Source organism: Lutjanus erythropterus, chromosome 21 (assembly GCF_056507025.1).
Source record: "Lutjanus erythropterus isolate fLutEry1 chromosome 21, fLutEry1.hap2, whole genome shotgun sequence".
NCBI classification, from domain to species: domain Eukaryota; kingdom Metazoa; phylum Chordata; class Actinopteri; order Lutjaniformes; family Lutjanidae; genus Lutjanus; species Lutjanus erythropterus.
This window is the reverse complement of record NC_139337.1, coordinates 13,768,837-13,790,725: the sequence shown is the minus strand read 5'-3', so window position 1 is coordinate 13,790,725 and position 21,889 is coordinate 13,768,837. Positions and strand designations below refer to the sequence as shown.

The window sequence follows — 21,889 nt, the reverse complement described above, 5'->3', positions numbered from 1 at the left end:
AGTCCATGTAAAACTGAAATAAATGCACAGAGTGCAGCTGTAGACCGCAGCTGTCCAATAAGTCCTGGTGAGTTAAACTAGGTGACTGCCTTGGCAAATTAATCCAGAGATGAATAAAAAAAACACCGCCACCCCTTTCTGCATAATAAGCTGCAACAACTTCTCTTTGTGTACTTATTCTTCATCAAAACAACCTGACAGCACAGGACACGCAACTTCACTCTTTTGGGGTTCACAGCAGGGGAAACCAAACTGTTGCACACATGGCACCACACTCATACCTGTCCCCCCCTAAACAATGACAGGTAGGAACTAATTAGCTCGTGTAAATTAAATTAAAATACTAGGTAAAATGCTGTAAATAATAATGAAATAATTATCATATATAACACCATTTATAATAGTTAACTTAATTCTGCAAGTCCATAATAATGTTGTGAAATTATTATACTGAAATATATAGCATACATAATTAAACTGCACAGCTTAAACACAAAATCAGTAAAGTAACTCACTACAAATAATCTAAAAATGTAATGTGTATAGTTAACTATGGTTACACTTGTAGCAGGAAACAGCAACAATGATTTGTTACATTTAGAAAGTGAGCATCAAATGAATTAAACATGTTTTAAAAGTTATTGTAAGAAGTTTAATGGCATGATTAAGTATCGGCCGGACCCAAATGTAAGTACTTGTACTTGGTCTGAAAAAAGTGGTATCAGTGCAAAAGGGTTCTCGCTCGGTAAACCCCCCTGTGTGCGTCCTTGTTAGCATCCTTGGAAGGTGGAAAGGTCAGGATAGAACCTCCAGAGACGGACTCTCTCATAGGGGTCTCTGGGTATAACTCAGATACTGTATGTGCAGGGTTCTGGGTAGAACCCTCTGAAAGGGTTGCAGGTGGAATCTCTATAAAAGGTTCTACCAGGAAACAAACAGGTTCTCCTATGTGGACAAGTATTTTTATTTCTAAGAGCATTTTATGCCTCAGACACAGATAACCTGTGTGTGTGTATAGATTATGCATATTCATGTGGGCTTTGTGTGTACAGTATGTATAGACATTTTGCATGAGTACTGAATGTGTTTATGTTGAGTGCCAGTACAGCGTTCCCTTGTCGTCAAGAGTGTTCTCCCAGCATGGCGTGCAGTTCTCATCTGAATGATTCAGAGCCCTGGGAGAGCCCCCGGCAGCTTGTCTCTGGAAGAGACCTCTCAATGTTTCATGTGAGGTAACGTGCACAAGTAGGCTACAGGAGAGTGACATTGTGCATCATTGCGCATGAGTCTATCTTACTGCTTTGTCAACAGTACGAATAGAGTGTGTGCCTCTTAAAGCTATAAATAATGACTGTTTTGATCAGTTTTCTGATGTTGCGACTTGAATTAAATTTGGTCACTAAAGCATCTCTATTAGATAAATTCAACACTGTAACTTGTTTGTGATTGGAATGATTCATATTAAAGCCTCTTTAGTACACTGCATTCATCAAACTAATGCAAATAAATGAATGAGCCTTGTGAAAGACTAAGAGAGGAAAAAGATGAATGGGAATGTGGTGTACACTATGCACCACTTATTGCTCTTTTTTTTTATCTTAACGTAATGAGTATGGAGCTTTGGAGAACGCTGACACAGGGGTTATACACATCACACTGCACTGCCAGTCTATCTTTATTCCAAGTTGGTGTCACTGCCCATAGACACTGATTTGTCTGAGGCCAATGGTCACTTTGTCTGATTGCTGTGTGAATGTGTGTGTAAGCACAAAACTCCATTTATTCCGACACTACGTGAGGATGGTGAAGAGAGTAAGGAGGAACTAGTTCACTGCCAATGCTGCAAGCGCAAATTCCATAAAGTATTTAGAAGCACATGGGCTGGATAAAACACGGCAGTATGAACAGTGTTGTGTTGTGAAGTCATGATTTGTTTCTTTGACTGCCATGCAAAGCACTGCACAAAGAAAGTATGTAAATGATCATGAATCTGCAGAGACACATACATCACACATTCACTCTGTATATGCTGACATCCTGCAGGTTTTACATCTTGTTTTTCTGCAGGAGTTTGATTGAGGAAGATGTTTGCCTGTACACTAACTTCAATCCAATGAAGATCAAATCCTTTCTAAGCTCTGACATGAAGCAAAGTTACAACCTCAGCCTGGAATTATTATGGTTTCAGCAAATAAAAGCTGAGCCAAAACACAGAGTCTGACTCAAAATAAATGTTAACTTCTGACCTAAATTCACACGCCAAATCCTCATGGCAGTAAACCTAACCAGTTCAAAAACAGATCCATAAAACTGTCCAAGATGTGGTCAGGATTCTTTTTAAACCCACAGCCATTCCATTACTCTTTTCTACAATAATATTTTATGAAGACATAAATATCCCAAGTACACTGTAAAAAAAAGTTGAGAAACTAAACAAGTTTTGAACTAAACAAGTTTTGCCAACCCATAATTTTTGAGATCATTAACCTTTCAAAAAAAAAAAAGTATTCACAGTGAGCTGTGAACCCCATTTTTCAGTGTTAGGGAGCTAGAAAATTATATGGTTACAACTGAAAATATTAAATTATTAACTATTATTCACTTTCATTTGAATTTACTCAATAATTTTAAAATAAATAAATACATTTTTTTATTTCTAAAACTGAAAGACATCTCAACAAAGGATTACAGGTTGGGAAACTTTTTTTGTTTATTTCAAAAGTTAAGAATTTGAGTCAAAACTCGAAACTTTAGTGACAACAGTTGCCTTGAAATTCTATATTTTACAGTGTACTGTATGTCAGCACCCAGCATTGGGTGCACTATAGGTGTAACACTATACCATAAGTTCTATTTGGTTTCAGCAGCACAGTGTGATATAATTACTGTGTTGGACTGTTGCTGATCTTCTTAACTCCTGAAGGGGAATTTGAGAAAAATCCAGGATAATTTAGAGGAACTTGTGTAAAATCTGACACTTAAATTTAGTAAAATTCCCTTTTAATCCGTGCAGCAGTCTCACATTTAACAGTACTCAGACAACCAGACTCATTGACTTTGGAACCATCTGACCCAAATGTATCTGTGACACTGACCTCTGAGCAGAGCCAGCTGTCATAAACAATAAGTCACTGGCATGGCAGACAGACACGACCAATAGGATTTGGGATCAATGCGCATCAGTAAGTCAGATTATCTGATCAATGTGAGATGTAAAATAGGATTAAATAATCAATGAGGGCTGCAGTTGACAGCTGAACCTTCTCAGGGTCCACTTGTCTATCGTCACAGTAATAGTTTACTACAAGCAGTTTTTAACTGATTATGAAATAGTCTCAGTTTAATACTGATGCTACTATATAACCTACATGAACAAATGAGATCATCAGTGAAAAGATTGCCTTTTTCTATAAAGTTATTTTTAATAACCATTGAGTCAGATTTTGAAATCAGATCAAATGAGCCTGTGTTTACATTTTCTCAGCCAAAGTTACAGTGACTAGTACATTTGCCAGTTAAAAAGAGGCAGGAGAAGATTTTTATTCAGATAATTTATTTTTTCAACGTTATATTTTGTGGTTAGGAACAACGGAAACGCCACTGCTCTTTTATCCACAGTGGCCTCCAAAATCAACAACATATGAAAGTTACTTGTAGTAGCTTTAAATAAGTGAAATGACCTTGAACGACAAATCAAAGCCGCCTTCAGTCAGATATTGGTGGGTACAGCCAGATGGAGTCAGATCGAACCCTCAGTGTTTTCTGCTATGTCTTCCTGTTTACCTTGGACCATCACAAGTTGACAATGAACTCAATGCCTTATTTGTATGTAGATAACTTAATACATTTCACCAAAAACACGTGTCCCAAGAAAGGGCTTTTGGGACCAAACAGCCTGAGTTGGGGGGGCGGGGGGGGGCATGTCATCAGTTTGTGATGGCCCAAGGTATAGGCTACAAGGAAATAATAGTGAAAAAAAAGTTAACAGGAAACATCCTGAGGGCTGGACCTGGCTCCTGGACTAATACAGTCAGTGGAGCAGCCAAACTTTGGGTCAGCCTAATTTCCAGTGCCAGATTATCTTTTATCATGTAGAATTTGATGTTTTATTTTTTCAATCAGCCACACTGGAGAAAAATCAGCTCAGGTCACACACACGACATTGAGATTAGACTGGATTCAGGCCAGTGGATGAAATGAAATAATTCTTGTGCCAGAAAATGCGATTTTCTGTTGATTTTAATGTTGGGAAATATGATTTGTTAAGAATATCAAGGTCATCATAGGTTATAGAAATGGATTATATACACAGTAAGTAAAACTGAACAAACTAGAAGACTCGCCATCTTTTTTGGATGAATTTATTCTCTTATTCTATTCATTAATTCTTTATAGTGCTTTTCAACATTCATAAAAAAACAAGCTTTTTTTCTCCTATAGGTGCAGTATATGACATAATAATGAGGCTTTCCATTGAGATTTAGACTATACAGACATACAACTTCATCCATTGGGCCCATTTCGGACCATTGTGTAATCACACACAGAACAACGGCTTCCCCTCGTCACGGACACACTTTCCTTAAGCCCTCTCACTCAGTCGTGCCTGTCCCTCAGTATCCCACAATCCTCCCTGTCCGGTCTCAGCAGGTCATGCGTGCCACTCCAAACTCCAGACTGACAACAGCTGGCTCCTCTTTGGCCAACTCGCTGTTGTATGTCCCTTCCAGCTCCCCATAGCTCTGCTTCCTGCTCTCGGTGCCACTGCTGCCCTCCACCGTCCGCTCCGTGTCGGTGCCCTCTGTGGCCTCCTCGCCCATCTCCTCCTGCTCGTCCTCCTCCTCCTGTCGCTGCACCTCTTTGTGGTTGATGGGCGCCCCCAGAATGAGGGAGTCGGGACGTGGCGGGAGCGCGTTGGAGAGGGAGCGCTGATCCCTGGTGGGAGGAGGTGCGGGCGGGTCAGAGGTCGCAACGGGGGTGACGCCAAGCTGGTGGAGCCGCTGGAGACGGAGGGATAGAGAAAAACATTTTCATTCAGAAATTCAGAAATGTCAGCAATGCATTTATTATTTATTATTACTATTGTTATATTTTCTGATAATGGTTTTCTCAAGGCAAGCTACAGTGCATTAAATACCAGATACTCTAAATATGATGACAAGTTTCAAGATGATGGATAATCTGAGATGGTACTATAGGTTAGTTTTTATGTGCATCCACTGAAAAGTAAAAGTAATGAGCGGTAACTGAGAGCAGCTGGTTGCAATTATTTTATCTCAAGACAACAATATTCATCATAACAAGATAATTACCTTGTTATCGCAAAACAAGGATGGTCTTTTTTTTTTCTCCACTATTTGTTTCCCCAACATCACGAGGAAAACAATTTTGTTATTCACACAAGATAATTAACTTGGGATTATAAGATTATCACAGGAATGAGATTCTATTAAAAAAGTTAAAACAACCACAAGAGGGATATTCCATTGTCAAGTCTCCTGTAAAAGCAACTTAACTTCTAGTTTCCAAACACATTACAAAAGCAGGTAGGTTTAAGGACTCTGTAACATGTGGACATTCTTTATATTTACACTTTGACATAGAGGACACTGTCTCTTGCAGTGCACTATTTACTGATTTAATCATAATATGATATATTAGACAAGCAAAGAATGTAATTTAAAAAAGAATAATCTTACCTATAGGTGTACTTAATAGAGTATTTAAGGTTACTGCAATATTTGTGATCATGCTTAGGACATACAGACTGGATATACTGCTGTATCTGCGGCAGATTATCTGTTGTTTCATCACAAATAAATACAGGTATATGTTAATTTCTTTACCTTTGCCTGAGGATTTACCTGTTGAAATGATGACACTTATATCCACATTACATAAAACTTTTTGGGGAAAAGACACTAGGGTGCCATGTTTTTTTATTGGTATTTTTTTCAGTCAACACTCTTGTACTCTAACTCAAGTAGTTATTTTATGACTACATTTATTATTAGTGTAGTATTAGTTATTGCAAAGTAACAATGTTTTCACTTGAGGCTACTCTACCCATCTCTGAATATATGAAATCCTACACATCCTGCTTTTTTCCAATAGCCTCCGACTTTTTCCCTACTGTTGTTTTCCATTGGAAAAATGAAAAAGAATGCTTCTTGTTTGACATTTCTTGCTGGCTACTATCTGTGATCAATAATAAGACCTACTTAAAGCTTGAATGTCAAATTTCTAACGGTTGCATTGGCTCCCTGTGAAACTATTAATAAAAATATTCCAGCTATTTAGTTAAAACAAATCTGTTATGTGACATTCACTATGCTTTGCATTATTTGTTGAAGGGTTGCATGATGTATTTATCAATAATCAGTGTATTAGCTACAGTAGATGCTGGTTGGCATGCCCCCAGTTTGGAGAAGCAGAAAGGGGAACCAGCAAGGAAACTAAGCAAGGAAGTACTCTGAGCAGAGTCAGCAACAAAAGGTTTTGAGAGTCAGGTTCATCCAAGCCTTTCCTCTAGCACCACCTTGTGGAAAAGCTTTGAGGCATAGTTCAGGTTATTTAATGTGGGGTTGTATGAGGTACTAACTGATAGTCAGCGTATAATTTACAGTTAATGCCGGTCGGCAAACCTCAGTTTGGAAAAGCAGAGAGGGGCATCAGCAAAGAAGCTAAGTAATGAGCTGCTGTGGGCAGGGTCAGCAACAAAAGGTATTTTAGTCATTTAAAAAAAGGTCCACCAAAAAAAAAAGAAACAAAAGAAACAACCATCAGTTTAAGTGTACAATATAGTAATGAAATATAGTAATGTGCTCTGCAATCCAACCAAACTCCATAGGCAAAATCTGTAATTTTACCTGCTGGTCTCACACTGCTTTGATCTGTTAGTTAGTTTGTGTTATTGTGTTGTGTGTTATTGTATTGTTTCATACTTTTGAAACACCAAGTCACCCAATAACACAAACAAACTGATTGAGGCGGTGGCAGACCAGCAACTCCCATGTTTTGCAAAGTAAAATTATTGATTTTGAATTTTGGGGTTTCGTTAGTTTGGAGGTTTTGGCTCATATAACAGCAGTTTCCCATTCAAAAAGGCTGTCTGATGGGAAAGTAAAGCAGTAAAAATATTCTAAATATAGTGTACACTTAAAGCGATATTGATTTTGTAAGTTGCTCTCTGTAAGTGGATAAACTACTATTTGTTGCTGTCCACAGCAGTTCATTGCTTAACGTCCATCCTGGTGCCCCTCCCTCCTTCTCCAAACTGGGTGCGTTCCACCTGGCACCTACTATCACCTTCATAATATGATGCAGAAAAATAATCAGCATTAATATTCGGGGGGGGGGGGGGGTTAAGGAACGTGGATAATGGATAGGTGGTGCACTGGCCCAAAAAGAGAGAAGTGTGTCAACTCACAGTCTCCAGTGCTTGCAGTGTGCTCTCTGTCTTGCAGCTGTTCTCTCTCAGAGTCAGGATGGTTTTGAGGATAGATTGACGTGGGTGCATGGACCGATCAAACTGATGGTACATATTCCTCCAGAACCTTTGCAACCATACACAAAAATAAGACTCCTTAGGGATGCTGAGATTCTCTGATAGATTCAAAGGGACAATTAAAAAATGGTATTAAAAGTATGTAACAGCAGCGAGGTGTGGAAGGCTGTACTCACTTGAAATTGTAAGGAAGGGTGGAAGGAGCCAGAACAGGGTGTGCTTCAGAGTAGGCAGGGCTGTAGAATGGATTCAAGTAGTTCTGTTTTTCACTCATTAGAAATGCCCACAACGAATGAGTCCGCTCTCTCAGCCTGAAACACAAAACAGCAATTAGATGTATAACACATACATTTAAACACAGTCCCATGGGGCAATTGTTCAGGTGAACTTGCTATCCGTTAGCCAAACTGACCCCTGACAGGGTGTCGGGTGGAACCTCTGACCATTTTCTAATTAATAATGAAAATAAACTGATTCACCCATTTTTGTATGATGGGAAAAATGAAGCTGTTATTGGTATTTTTCAGGCAATGTCACAAGCAGTAAGGTCAGACAATGAGCTATGCAGGGAAAGACAACTATTAGCTGAACATAAGCAAAGTTACACAGAAATGATGATAATTCTCATCTCCTGAAGTTGATTTTCAGTGGATGATGTCGCAAACTCAAGGCTAACCCTGCCCCCGAGCAGAGACAGAATGCGTCAGGCTAACATTGAGGTTGGCCCACCTCTGAAAGCGACAGGATTGTGCTTGTGTAGCCTGGAGCTAAGATGATTCTAAGAATGCTTTTAGCTCGGGGCTGAGTGTTACGTGAAAATCTCTATTGAGAGATTGGTTGAATGCCTATAGGCTACTTATTTTTTTGTAATCAATAGCATCTTATGAGGGTGTAAATATCTATTTGTGTACTGAAAATGCACTGCAGAGTAGGTAATGTGGCTTGAAAAGTGTTATATGAAAATATAGTGTATTTGTCTGGCCTGTGTGAATTACAATCCTTAAAGCTAGGGTAGGCAACATTGTTTTGGTATCATTGATGAATAATTTCATTAACCTTTCAGCATACTGTAAATCAAGTGGTCTGAAACACAACTACACGTCTGCACCTCCTCTCGGCTCTGATTTCAGCATTTAGAGAATCTGGCCTGTGACGGTAGACTGATTGCTTTAGTCAACTGTTGCCTACACACCTGAAGCGTGTGCTACTCGTCTGGTATGAGGGTCTGAGAACTGAGGAAATGAAACTTAACTCAGATGAGACTCAACAATCAACCTTTTTTAGGCTTTCTACCTAATGCAACTTTAAGAAATTGTTTGTTTGTTTGATACAGCATGGGGGTATTTTCCCACACCCAGACAATGAGAACTTGCAGTTTTAAACAACCGGAAAATATCTGAAAACCAACATATATGTAATATTAATTCAATGTATATTAAGTACTGTTTGTGTGTATTTTTTGCATTTTGGCCAGTGCCAACTTCTAGCTTTATTTTAGATGTGGTACTTACTTAAACTTTAACATATAGGGTATTTCTGTCTGTTTGTTTATAGCTGTTTTTCATTGAGAAGTGTTTACTCTGTACACAAATGTACGTGTGTGTGTGTGTTGCACTCACTGTAACTCCTCTCTCTGTCTTTGATTGTTGCCAAGGAAGTTTCCATACTGACAGGAGTGGACGTGTTCATGAATCTGCAGCAGGAACCATTCACTGAATTCAAATGCCTAAGGAGAGGGGGGGGGGTCATTAAATAAATAAAATGAGACATATCAACTTGCAAGTGAGACTTATCAGTCATTCTGTGTAATTCACTACAAATGTCATGTCACACATTCCCGCACACCTGTGGGAACTGCTCTGTCAGCTGCCACACGCACTCCAGGAACTGAGTGAAGATAGGAGACACCTCCTTTGGATCACCATCCAACTGGTCACACCTAGTTCCCCAAATGTAGTAGAGTAGAAGTTTAAAACAGAGTAAAATGGAAATGGTACAGGTGCCTCATCATTCTACTTAAGTATGCATTTAACTACTTTCCACCGCTGCAAAGAACTAACAAAGTAGTTTAAATACTATATTGAGCAATGTAGTCATAAAATATAAATCTAACACTGACTAATTCTCTAGACTTAATTGATTGAGTTGAAGACTCACCTGTCGGCAAACTTGTGGCCAAAGGAGATCCAGTCTTTCTCTATCAGTACCTAGAAGGCAAACATGAGGAAAAAACAAGTTTCAAGTAAGACACATAAACATTTGGCAGCAGACTAAGTTCATATTCTTATCAGCTCTTCAGTCTGTCTGTTTTAACTAGTGCCCAACTGTGTGTGTGTTTGCGATTGGTACCATGAAGCCTTTGATGGTGCGGTAGTAAGGGTCCATAAGCAGCGCACCCAGTGAGCAGACCTGGGCTGTTCTGTCCCATCCGTCTGAACAATGAACCAACACACTGGCTCCCTCAACTGTCACCGCCTAGGATCAAGAGTGAGGACAGACAGCAGAGGATTGAAAGAAATGAAGCAATCCCTGACAATCACTGTCTATAATGGACAAGTGGAGATTGGCCAATGATGGGCAATGACGTTTAGGTTCAAGGTGAACATTCAGTTTGTATTATTACACTTATGGCTCTTTATTTTTTTCCACAATGTATTTGCCTAATGGGTTTATTGGGGGGGGCTTCCTTTGAGGTCTAGATGGACAGAGACCGGTTCCTCTAAACTAAAACAAAATTACAAAAATCAAGTATTAAAAAAAATGGACTGTCAAGATTTAAATGTGGAAGTGATAATGATATTACAACATATAATTGCTGGTGTAGTAAGTGTTTTTCTGAAAGTAATACATAAAATTTAAATATCCTGAATAAAAACAATATTAATGGAAATTAAATGAATTTTCAGAGAAACAAAAGTCAATGAGCAGGAAAGGGAAAACTTTTTACCTTTGTAAGGAAGATGGCTGCATCTACAATAGCTTTGATATGCCGCAGCCAGCCGCTGCTCTCCAGGCCAACCAGGTAGTCACTCATGGAAAGAGATCGAGTCCCAATCACTAAAAGACACATACACAGATAGAGAATCATTTTAGATTTACTGACTTGATGCATAAAAATTCATTCATGGTCTGCAAAACATGTAAAGTTTGTATGTGTGTCTGTGTGTAGCAACGTGTGTTTCACCTTCTAGCAGTTTCTGCAGGCTGGTCCTCATAACATGGATGTTTTCAATGCCAACAAACTGGAAGCGGATGTTGGAGTAGTTGTCCTCGTTCTCATAGCCTTTGCCTGCCGCTCGATTAGCTAGTGCATTCAACTGCAGGAGAGATGAAAACAGAATGACTGAAAATCTTCTGCTAACTTCATTTATGTAGCATTGAACCCAGATATGCAAACAGCTCATTTCAGGCTCTTACCTTTGGCCTCGTATCCATGACGTAAACGAATCGGCTGTTGTGATTGGCCTTGCTGATGGCTTGCAGCATGCTCTCATCCTCTAAGCATCGTGCACTGAACCCAGAGAGAGGCTGACTGCATCGACACACTGCTGCCTGTCAGTGCATTGATCAGAAGGAGGACAGTTACAAAAAAACAAAATAATAAATACTAAATTATCAACTAGAACTTGAACATCTGACATCTTTCATCACCTCCCTCTATGCCTTACCAATAACTTAACAACTACAGCTTGCATGAGTCTGCCAAAGCCCAACAAGATAACTTAATCTTTATCAAATTGACAGAGTTCAGCTTTCAATAGCAATTAGCCATTTTCCTTCTTAGTTTGGATTAAAAAGAGAAAATACTAGAATTATGTTTCGCTTTCCAATCCTTAATGGATAATTGATGATGACTAAGCCATTTTGTGGTACAGTATATACAGGCTGCGCCCAAAGGAAGTTACTGTGCCAACAAGATATTGATTGAATGCAGAATGAAGACAGTTCATTTTGCTAAGTCATTCTTTTAAGAGTCGGGTTCATCCAAGCTGACACACGACAGAAAATCCCACATAATGTGGCAAAGAAAGCCTGCAGGGCTTATGGTCTCAGCTAGCTGTTTTAGCAGACTGGAAAATTAGAAATCTACACATAGGTGTGTGCGTGTCAAAGAAGGTAATGAACGCTAATCAAAACCTAAAAACTGAGGCAGCTTACTGCTGCTGTGGTGTTGTGATAATATGTTATTGTGTGACAAAACAACAAAAACTATTAATATAATGTGTGATGTCAAGTGCACTACAACACCCACAAAGGACCACTAATTAAACTTTAGTATTTTGTTTTTACAGTTTACAAAAAACAATTAAAGAAGTGAATGTACAATAAAAAGGCACACTCCACTTTCAAATAAAGGGATGGAAGAATAATTTATTTGCAAAACCTCTACTCTACTATGCCTTTAATAACAGTCTTTTGTTCTCTCCATGGTGATTCTTTTTCTTGATACACTGCCTGCCCAAAAAGAAGTCACACACTGTAATATTTCATTGGATCGCCTTTAGCTTTGATTACATTTGCCATGCCATCATTTTGATAAGCTTATGCAATGTCACAACATTTATTTCTGTCCAGAGTCACATTAATTTTTTGCCAAGATCTTATATTGATGATGGGAGAGCTGGAGCACTGCGTAAAATCTACTCTGTGGTGGCCAATCCATGTGTGAAAATGATGTCTCATGCTCTCTGAACCACTCTTTCACAATTTGAGCCCAACAAATCCTGGCATTGTCATCTTGGAATATGCCCAGGACATCAGGGAAGAAAAAAATCCATTGATGGAAAAACCTAGTCACTCAGTATATTCAGGTAGTGAGCTGACCTCATTTTTTGGGCACATAATGTTGCTGAACCTCGACCTGAGCCACTGAAGCAGCCCCAGATCACAACACTGCCCCCACAGGCACTAGGCATGATGGGTGCATCACTTAATCCACCTCTCTTCTAACCCTGATGCACCCATGACTCTCGAACAGGATAAATCTGGACTCAGCAGACCACATGACCAATCAATCAAATCAAACTTAATAAAATAAATGTATAAAAATATTTCTCCCACACTGTAAAACAGTTTTTATACTCATACAGTGCTGTGTGTAGGTTTTCACAGGTTATTACAATACCTTCTTTTCTTGGTAGAAGTATGTGAGTACAGGGAAGCGTCCTTTGCTTCTGAACTTGGAACTCCCCACAATGATGGGCTTACTGGCTGTGATGGGAACATACAGGTCTCGTGGATATGTCTCACACACCTGGAAAAAACAAACACAAAACATACACACATCACACACATGCGCGCAGACACAGAACATATTGTCAGATGTTGCCTGGTTTGTGAGGATCAGTATTAGCACTGCCTATGATCAATGTGTTAAATATTTCATTTTGGATTGATCATACTAGATCTGTAGTTACTAGTCAACACTGGATTTAACAGTGAAGCTCTAGCGCCCTCTTCTGGATACATGTGCATGATGTTGTAATGGTGTGTGGTAATATCCAACTGATTTCCCCAATACACTGTATTAACGTAAAACCACCACACCCTCAGTCATAGCCATGCTTATTGCAACATGGGAATCGCTTACCTCATACAGGCAAGTCTGAATGGTGTTTACACAAAACACAATAAAGCAAAACTAATTATCAAAACCATATGCATGACTTTATTGCTCAGTAACTGTATACAAACTGCCTACTCTGTTCTTTCTTTGTAGCAGGTGGTGTTTATGGAACACAGAGATGGTGCCAAGGTTCACCAACAGTCAGCAAGTCCAGCTTTAACTGGGCAGCGTGCTTGCTGACTACAGTTTGGGAACATCTCCTTTTGTTATGATTTTATTCTTTTACTTACTAAGCTTAATTTAATGGATTTTGGGGCATGTACGATAAATTCTTCTATTCACAAAGTCCATTGTGATAATCTATATTGTTTATGCATCTTGTGGGGAGGACATTTGGATTTATAAAAAGACTTTTTATCACATAAAGGTCTGGTCTACTGCAGGTTTAACAAGAGATACTGAGACTGCTGCATTAGATGTAACAGAGGAGCACCAGGAACTGCCCTGTTTTTAAAGCAATGTCCTCCAGGGTTCTCAATTCGACACTTCTAATGGGGAACACAGATACAGCCAACTATCTGTACCTTGTAGTCTCTGTTGACGTCAGTGAGCTGCCATTGGTCGCAGGGAACACCCATCCTCTCAAACTCTGCCCCCAGGTCAATAAGCTGCCACCCTTCCTCTCTCTGTTGGTCATTCTGTTTGGGGTTGTAGGAGAACGCATAGAGCTCCTCATAGGATACTGCACACAGGTGAAAGAAACAAGAGAGAGAGCCTTAAGCACAGACCAATATGAAAAAATGCATACTTTGTACATGTGTGTATTACATATGCATGTAAATGACCAAATTTGGGGTACGAAAGAGCAAAAACAGGTGAATACATGTGAACATAAGGATAAAAAAACAGATCTACACACAGACTGAAACCCACCAGGCCGTAGGAGACGCAGCAGCGAGCTGTAAATGTCATGGCAATCTCTTTCTCTCTGCACCACAAAATGAACCACCCTGAAGTTGCGACACTGGATGACCAGAGGGCAACCTGTGGTGGTCAGGGAGAGCTTCTCCACAGACGCTATGTGGTGGTGCAATATCTGCAGAGGAGGGGAGAAGTAAAGAAACAAAAGAGAGAGTTTTACATCAGGGTTTGATTTGATTCTTTTAATTTACTTTGTCTTAGTTATGTCAACAGAAAAAAAAACAACACTTTCAATAACTTATTCAGCAAGTACATGAGTATACTGCTAAAAAATTCACAGCATGCAAGGTGCTGTTTTAATGTACCGTGTTTAGTGTATGAACGATGAAGCCTTGTATGTTGTCAGTATAAAAGTCTGTATGTCCTGGATACATCCATATACAAAATCATACATACACACATACATAATCATATACATAACAGACTGCTCTTCATTTATTATAAGCTTAAAATACAGTTATGAACAACCACTACATAACAGATATGATAGTGAAGATCAAAATAAGACCGTGTGTCAGTAAGGCTCTAAAGAAGCAAGAAACAAATAGAAAATGAATTGAACCCTTGGTGTTCTTATCAGGGTTGCAACTTATGATTAGTTTCATTATTGGTTCATCTGCTGATTATTTCCATGATTGATCAATTCATTGTTTAACCTATAAAATGTTAAAAAAAAAGAAAAGAAAAAAAAGAAAAAAGAAGCTTCTTTTGTCCAACCAACAGTCCAAATCCCTAAGACTCTTCATTTACTATCATAAATGACAAAGAAAAGCAGCAAATCCTCACATTTAAAAAGCTTTCTTGTGATCAACTAATTGATTAATTGACACAGTGCTGCAGATCTACTTGTTATTTATTTCTGCACCTCTTGTAAACTTGAAGTATACACTACAAATACTGTGTGTCAGGATTAACAAGTGTAACACTGTTTAAAGCTTAATAACTTAAAATAATTCAATTTTGTTCCAAGAGGACTCTTAAGAAGTCATTTTAACCATTAAAAAAGGCACATTTATAGTGTATATCCTGGCACTGGTTCACCTACTGCACACCTAACTCTGACGAGAGGCTCACAGCATGTTCAAAATCTTTGTTAAGAGAGTCTTTACAAAATAAGCCCACTAGAGGAAGCCTTTATGCCTACTGTGCATCTGAAACACCAAAAATCTGTGAAGTAAATAAGAACGAAGACTAAATAAGCTTAAGTTTTTTTTTAAAGATTTGAAAGGATTTTATAAACAGATATTTTGAACTGAGGAAAGTTGCAAAAAGCTTGCACTTTGCTCCACATGACCAAGTAATAAATGTAAATTGTTTTAATATAATATAAAGAGGGCAAAGAGGACAATAGCAGCACATCACCATATTCAACAAGGGCAGTTTGAATTCCACAGGGATTCCAACCATGGGAAGTCATAAAGATGCACATTCATCAGCATTCGTAATGACCAGTGAAACTCCCTGTCAAGAAACACATACACATATAGTGTATGCTGATCTCACCAGCTGTTGAGACAGACAGTAACTCAGCTGCTGTTTAATATTTTATGAGGCACAAACAGTCTAACAAAATCTCCCCCTCTCTGGCCAACATACTGTTTCTAAAATGCTTCCACAGTTGCAGACAAATGCAGTACACTGCTCACAAAAACAGGACCAAATATACTAGAAAACACACAGTGGACAGCACACCACAGCGAGCTCCACCAGAATAAGTGCAAAAACAAAGAAAAAAGATATTGTTCCCTTTTCTCAGCACATAAAGCAGGAAGGACGGTGGAAAGGAGGTCACGGCCCAGGATTTGCTGCACAAAGCATTTTAAACCACAGGTACTATTTTTACTACATATATAACAGCATTCAGAGAGTGTAGTGTTATTGTTCACCCAAAGATAGCATAAAATATACTGTTCGGCTAAGTGGGCAAAATGTCATCGGGAGTAGCGACAGACCAATTAATCAGGCTGATTATCTGGCATTTTTAGATAACTGCCATTGGCTGATGCCTGCGCTCACAAAGCCAATAAACAAATAATGTCTGCAAACATCTTCAGGCAGCCTTGGAAGTGTGGTTGCTTTGGAATGATGTTAGTGCACTCCTTGTGAATTTTAGGAAGGAGGTGCACAAGTTAGTTTCAAGCCCTGTACTATAACTCATGCATCCTGCTGTAGACATTAATCTACATGCCCTCAGTTAAGATTGTCTTTTCTAAATGTTAATACATTTCTCCCGTCCTAAATGAGAACATACTGGCTTACATATATATTGTGTTATAGTATATAGAATAATGCAGTTGAGGACATCTTTTCTGACATATTGTACATCGCTCTCCCTTAAATATCACTCACGTTCTGCAATCTGCAGCATAACCCAATGTAGTTTTCCATTTCATTAATTAATTAATGAATCATAATATGGATGTAATAATGTAATTACACGTGACTTTCCTTTATTTTGATATCAGCATTATGTATTGACAATTGGCTGCCCTGCTCTCTAAATATCAGCATCAGCCACTGAAAAACCCCATGTCATTCAACTACTACTCAAGACTCTGTAGGAGCCAAGACACAGGGCTGGATAACAGGTATGAAATCACAGTATTTTCACTTATTATGTAATACCATGTCCATTCAAATTGCATTACTTGAAACTAAATCTCTTATACATCATTATCCCAAGGATAAGGATGACTGCTCTCATTACAATAGTATTGGGCATCTCCTAGTTCTTCCACTTCTTCCATGCTTGTCTCATACCCCAATACTGCCACACTTTTGCTTTTTGTGACATAAAAAAAAGTCTGTGACCATCACCATATCAGGATGCCCTACTGACTGTTGCTGCCGGACATCAATAACCCAGTTCTCACAGTACTATAACAGTAATCCTTTCAGGTGGAGAAAACACACCCATGCTTCACAGAAGACTAACGGGAGAGCTTTCTGATATAATGAGGCTTTTGAACCTCTCCCCTACTTCCTCTTACCACACACAAGCTTGCACATTCTGTCCTTTTGCCCAACACACGCACACACTCCAGCGGGTTGCAGACTTCCTTGCAGTGGTCGAGCTGATGTCTCTTTTGTTTGACTGCCGAAAAGGCATCGCAATGTGTGTCTCGAACTACGGATCAGGAGTTCTAAAACAGATTAAAATGGCTGCAATCCAGAGAAAAAAGATGCAAGTTTCTGACAGCAACAGCAGCAACAACAACGATTTTGAAAGAAGCTACTGGCAACGTTACAATGCATGAATCCTTCCAGTGTGGGAGTGTATAAATCACAAATTACAGACCAATGAGGGTTATTTAATAGGCTAAAAGCAGGCCCATATTGTCAAATAATAGTAATTAGTGCAGTTGTAATTGTATCATCTCTCCACTGTAGAAATCCTCTCATTCTGATTCTTATCTTGCACTGTTTTTTTTTTAAATACTTTCAGCAAGGAAATACAAATTTGGTGTATCTATTGTGGCTGCACCTATGTGTAATGTACTTTGTGAAACGGTGAGCAGCACCTGTAAGTAATACTGGCAGGATGCACTCACCACCACAACCACTCACCCAGATCTCCTGTCCAGCAGATGTTGAGTTGTTAGAGCTGCTCTCCACAAAGATGAGATGTGTAGCCGTGAGGTACAGTGTGCCATTTGTGGATTTGTTGCTGAAGCGATCCAAGAGTCGCACCTGCTCCACCTGCAAACACACACACACACACACATACTGGTGATAAGAACATTAATCAGCAGGCAGCTAGTAGTTGGCAGAAAAGTTAACTTCCTCAGATGGGTGTAAAGCAGAGAATATAAAAGGAGGAAAGATAGGATCTTGCTAACAGGAATGACAGCTGTCACAAAATTACTGTAAATGGCACCGGCTCCAGCTGGCACACCTTGTAATCCTGACCACCTGTGCCGAACTTTCAGCTGCCAGAGCCATTATTATGAGACGCACAAATGATTTCTGAATATGGAATAAAGTCTAATTGAATGAACAGTTTTAGTTTAACCAATTGTTAACACCTCAAGTCAAATATAATGTTTTTTCTCTGTTTTCCTTTTCCCCAGTTATTCCAAATGTATTCTAATAATCTGAGGTGTAGCCTTGCAGTGTTCTTCCCCTAACTCTTTCATGCACATTAGCACCCATACTGTAGATGCTAACAGCAAAACATTTACTAAAGTCACACATTTTCACACGAGCAGAAGGTCATGGTCTACTGCCTGTCATAAATAACAGGTTTTAATACCTCCAGTGGTTAGAACGTCCTTTCTTAACTCCATTTTAATATGGTTTGACAGCAAACCTCTGGTCCGGGATGAATGTACTTCAGCAAATGGGCCATTATTTTTGTTTTAGTGACTTACTTATTCATTGTGTAGCATCCCAGTCAGCTCCCTGTGTATTCAAATACAAACATTCACATTTTGGTTGAAGTATGTATATTCTAGTGTCAAAATGCTATTTTCCCCAAGCCCCTTTAAAACAGAAGATGTGACATGGATTTCTGCATGATGATGTTGCCACATATAGTTTAACGTATACATTATTACAACTTTTTCTATGCATTATTACACTTTTTCATATCACTAAAAACGCATAACATGCCTGAATAAGATTTTTTCTAATATAACCAGTGGCATATATTCTAAGAAACTATGTGAAAATACTGTTGATGGACGTTATCTAAGTTGTAACCATGACATTTTAAAATACATGTGCAGCCCTGAGTGTTGATTCCTCTCCAATCCCTTTCTGGCACTAAAAACATTAGACTTCTCCTTATTGTACAAAAAACAGTTTGCTGATTCTTACTACACAATGTGGCCAAAAGGCTATAAGACTGTTAGATTTGGCCTGTTTGTTGCTGTCGCTGCTAAATGTCCAAATCCATGATTCATCATAGTAGCAGTTCTCTTGTTGACTCAGACATCCTCTCCTTGGTTTCCGTTTTCCTGCAGTTCTCAGATATGCTGAAATGATTGTCTCCCAGCAACCAGCGGGACACAGCTGTATCATAGACAGGCCTCTCAGCAAATACAGAAAGTCAGGGGTGTTGTGAGTTAGTCTCATAAGAAAACTGCTGATGTTAATGTTTACATTTCCGTAAACTAGCAGTGCAATCAAAGCCACAAGTTCCCAAACTTTTTGAGATAAAGGAACCCCACACATAGACCACTGGCATCTGAATTGAAAGGATTTCGTCTTAAGGAATCTCCTCCTGAGTATTTCTTTTAAAAAGTAATTTTTAGGTTTGAAGATACTAAACAACAGACCTGGTTGGTGTGCTTAACTCAGATGCCTTTAGGGCATTCACTAACGAGCTTTTACAATTTTAAGGTAGCAAAACAGCAGAACAACAGATGTGTAGGTTTAAATATACTAAAGTCTTCACAGTCCATCAATGATTAGACTAAGATCACTAAATACAATTAATCAAAACACCCTATTCATTTACAATAAAATGTAGTAAAAGTTGAAATATTCTGAATTTAGAAAAAGAGGTTGCACTTCAACAATGGATTCTCAGTGGAGTGCTAAACCCAAAATCCAGTGAGCGTATTCCAAAAAATTGAAAAGGCAGCACATCGAAATATTCTATTCCTCCTTTTGCTGTGGACAACCTACAAGCCACTCAAGGACCCCTGTTGGTCCCTGGACCCCAATTTGAAAACCTAAGCTAAGCTTAAAATAAAAGGCACCTCAAATATAATATTCACTACACAGCACATACATTGCATACTGTTTCATAAGTGAATCTCTTTAAAGTAGCATCAACTCATTTCTGATGCAGACATATGTTTCATTTTTTTAAACATTTGTCTACATTTCCAAAAACGCAATAAAGCCCTCTTCTGCTGTTTTATTCAAGCAAACAACAAAGAGGGCTTGAAACAGTGGGGCCACACCCAGTCTGCAATCTGGATGCAACCACACCCACCTGATCCCAGCTTACTCCATAGGCAATGTACAATTATTGGCTTGCAAATTAGGTCACACTGCTTCATCATGATGAAGGAAGTTCACCTTTCAACATACATGCCATCTCAAAAAGGCCTGTATATACTAGAATCAAGGAGGTGTAGGCCTAAAGTATGTCCATAACTTGAGGGCTACAGAGGCTTATGTCTGAGTGGAAAGCCAGCTGAACCATGCACAGTGCAGTCAGTGACAGTTTTGGGTGTGTTGCCTTTGTACTCCAGCATACTGGATTTGTCATAAACAGTGACTATGTGGGCAAAGTGTTGTCTCCTTAATCATTAACTTTAGGGGATAAAATATAATTTAAGCATTTAAAATTGCATTAACTCATCACATTTAATATGTGGATACAAATCATTTGCAGGCAACCTAACTATTGCCTTCATTCTTGGATGAGCTGTTTGGTCCATAACATGTCTGAAATATTTCAGAAAATGGTGAAGGTTTTTGATCAGTGTTTCCCAAAGCTCAAGTTGACATCCTAAAATGTCTTGTTTTGTCCACAACCTTAAGATAATTAATTTTCTGTCATAGTGGACTAAAGAAACCAGAAAATATTCATATTTGAGCAGCTAAAATAAGAAAATTTGGTCGTTTGCTCTTGAAAAATAACTCCAAACAAAGAATCAATTTTCAAAATAGTTTAGATAAATTCAACAGTTGACAACTAACTTATTAACCAACCAATTGTTGCAGCTCTATTTTCAATGCTGTGCAAGGCCTGGACTACAACAATCATCAGTTCTCGCTGCCCTCCGTCTGCTCTTTAGGAAAGTGATTTAGGGAATAGGGTTGACCAGGCCAGTTTATAAAGCCTTTCACTGTTTTGACTATATGTTTATGATAAATCTGTGACTATCAAAACGGACTGCGAGTCCTCCAGTGATCCCTGGGTGTGAACATCTCCGCTGTCATACCTACAGTACAGCCAGTCCTGTCCATCAGTGTGCCGTTATGGGTGGAAGTAGCTTGGTTTCAGTGGAAACGGCTGGCTTGATAGTGTGGCGTTAACTCAATCAATAAAAGGGTGTGCAGAAAGTAGCATTACATTAAGGAAACCCAGCAGCAGCTATCTATCTGCTGTACGGGAAAAAACAAACAGCTCAATGATGCTCGTCACGTCCTACACTTCAGGCTGCTGGCAGGCGACACCTGCTAGTCATCATGCTATTACAGCGATACACAAACATGAAGCCTAAGCACTGTTGTATGGCAGACGTTGCCACACTCAAGCATTACACAAATCTCAGCAAACCAGGCCGAGCTGCTGACTCTATCCATCCATTTGCAATTAGCTTGAAATGTTAGCTAACGCTACCTTTGGCGTTCGGATATGCTCCATTTCTCCGAGTCCAAACAGCTGTCAGCGACTGTAAAGCTTCAGACGACGCCTTCCGGAGATAACTGTATCATTGATAATATGATAACTTAAACTCAAGCACAGACAGCATTCACTTTGTCGGAGGCATACGATATGTGTTTATTATCAATTAATTTACTCCTGCATCCGCATAAAGATCCTGGCAATAACGTCAACACAGACGGTGTGGGCCTTTCGAAATAAAAGCATGGGTTTATGTTGGAATTTAGACGGCACAGACAGGGTCATCGCAGTCACTGTGAATTGTGTAGGGCTATGGTATAATAATTAGATTGTTTTGTATTGATTAATCACAACTTTATTGAGTGAAATAGAGCATGCATGGATACTGGTGTAATAAAGATCGTACCTCCAGGCTCCTCTACAGTACTGACCCCTCAATATTTGGTAATAATGAAGGTATTACCTGTATTTCAGGTACTGTATTTTGTAATGGTACTATATGGGTGGTGCAGACAGGCAACATTGA

General features: G+C 39.0%; 1 protein-coding gene across 1 annotated transcript; it reads right to left on the bottom strand.

Annotated features, from left to right (window-relative positions):
* Positions 1 to 4,345: 4,345 nt before the first annotated feature.
* On the bottom strand, positions 4,346 to 21,571 carry mtmr6 (myotubularin related protein 6). The gene is made up of 15 exons (XM_084747098.1): positions 21,358 to 21,571; positions 17,622 to 17,753; positions 14,007 to 14,169; positions 13,658 to 13,815; positions 12,633 to 12,761; positions 10,925 to 11,059; positions 10,692 to 10,824; positions 10,455 to 10,564; positions 9,857 to 9,982; positions 9,665 to 9,714; positions 9,353 to 9,446; positions 9,127 to 9,233; positions 7,684 to 7,818; positions 7,430 to 7,556; positions 4,346 to 5,000 (listed from the first exon to the last, which is right to left on the bottom strand). Exons 1-15 carry the CDS (start codon positions 21,379 to 21,381, stop codon positions 4,644 to 4,646), a joined length of 1,980 nt encoding a protein of 659 aa, XP_084603224.1. The 5' UTR covers positions 21,382 to 21,571; the 3' UTR covers positions 4,346 to 4,643.
* Positions 21,572 to 21,889: the final 318 nt, after the last annotated feature.

Bases quoted from the DNA above. Each gene is read 5' to 3' on its own strand.
- mtmr6 (XM_084747098.1), bottom strand. From the start codon at position 21,381: ATGGAGCATATCCGAACGCCAAAG. The intron at 12,762-13,657 runs GTACAGATAGTT...TGTTTTTTCCAG, and splicing joins ACGTCAACAGAGACTACAAG to GTGTGTGAGACATATCCACG. The intron at 5,001-7,429 runs GTGAGTTGACAC...CTCCGTCTCCAG, and splicing joins CACTGCAAGCACTGGAGACT to CGGCTCCACCAGCTTGGCGT.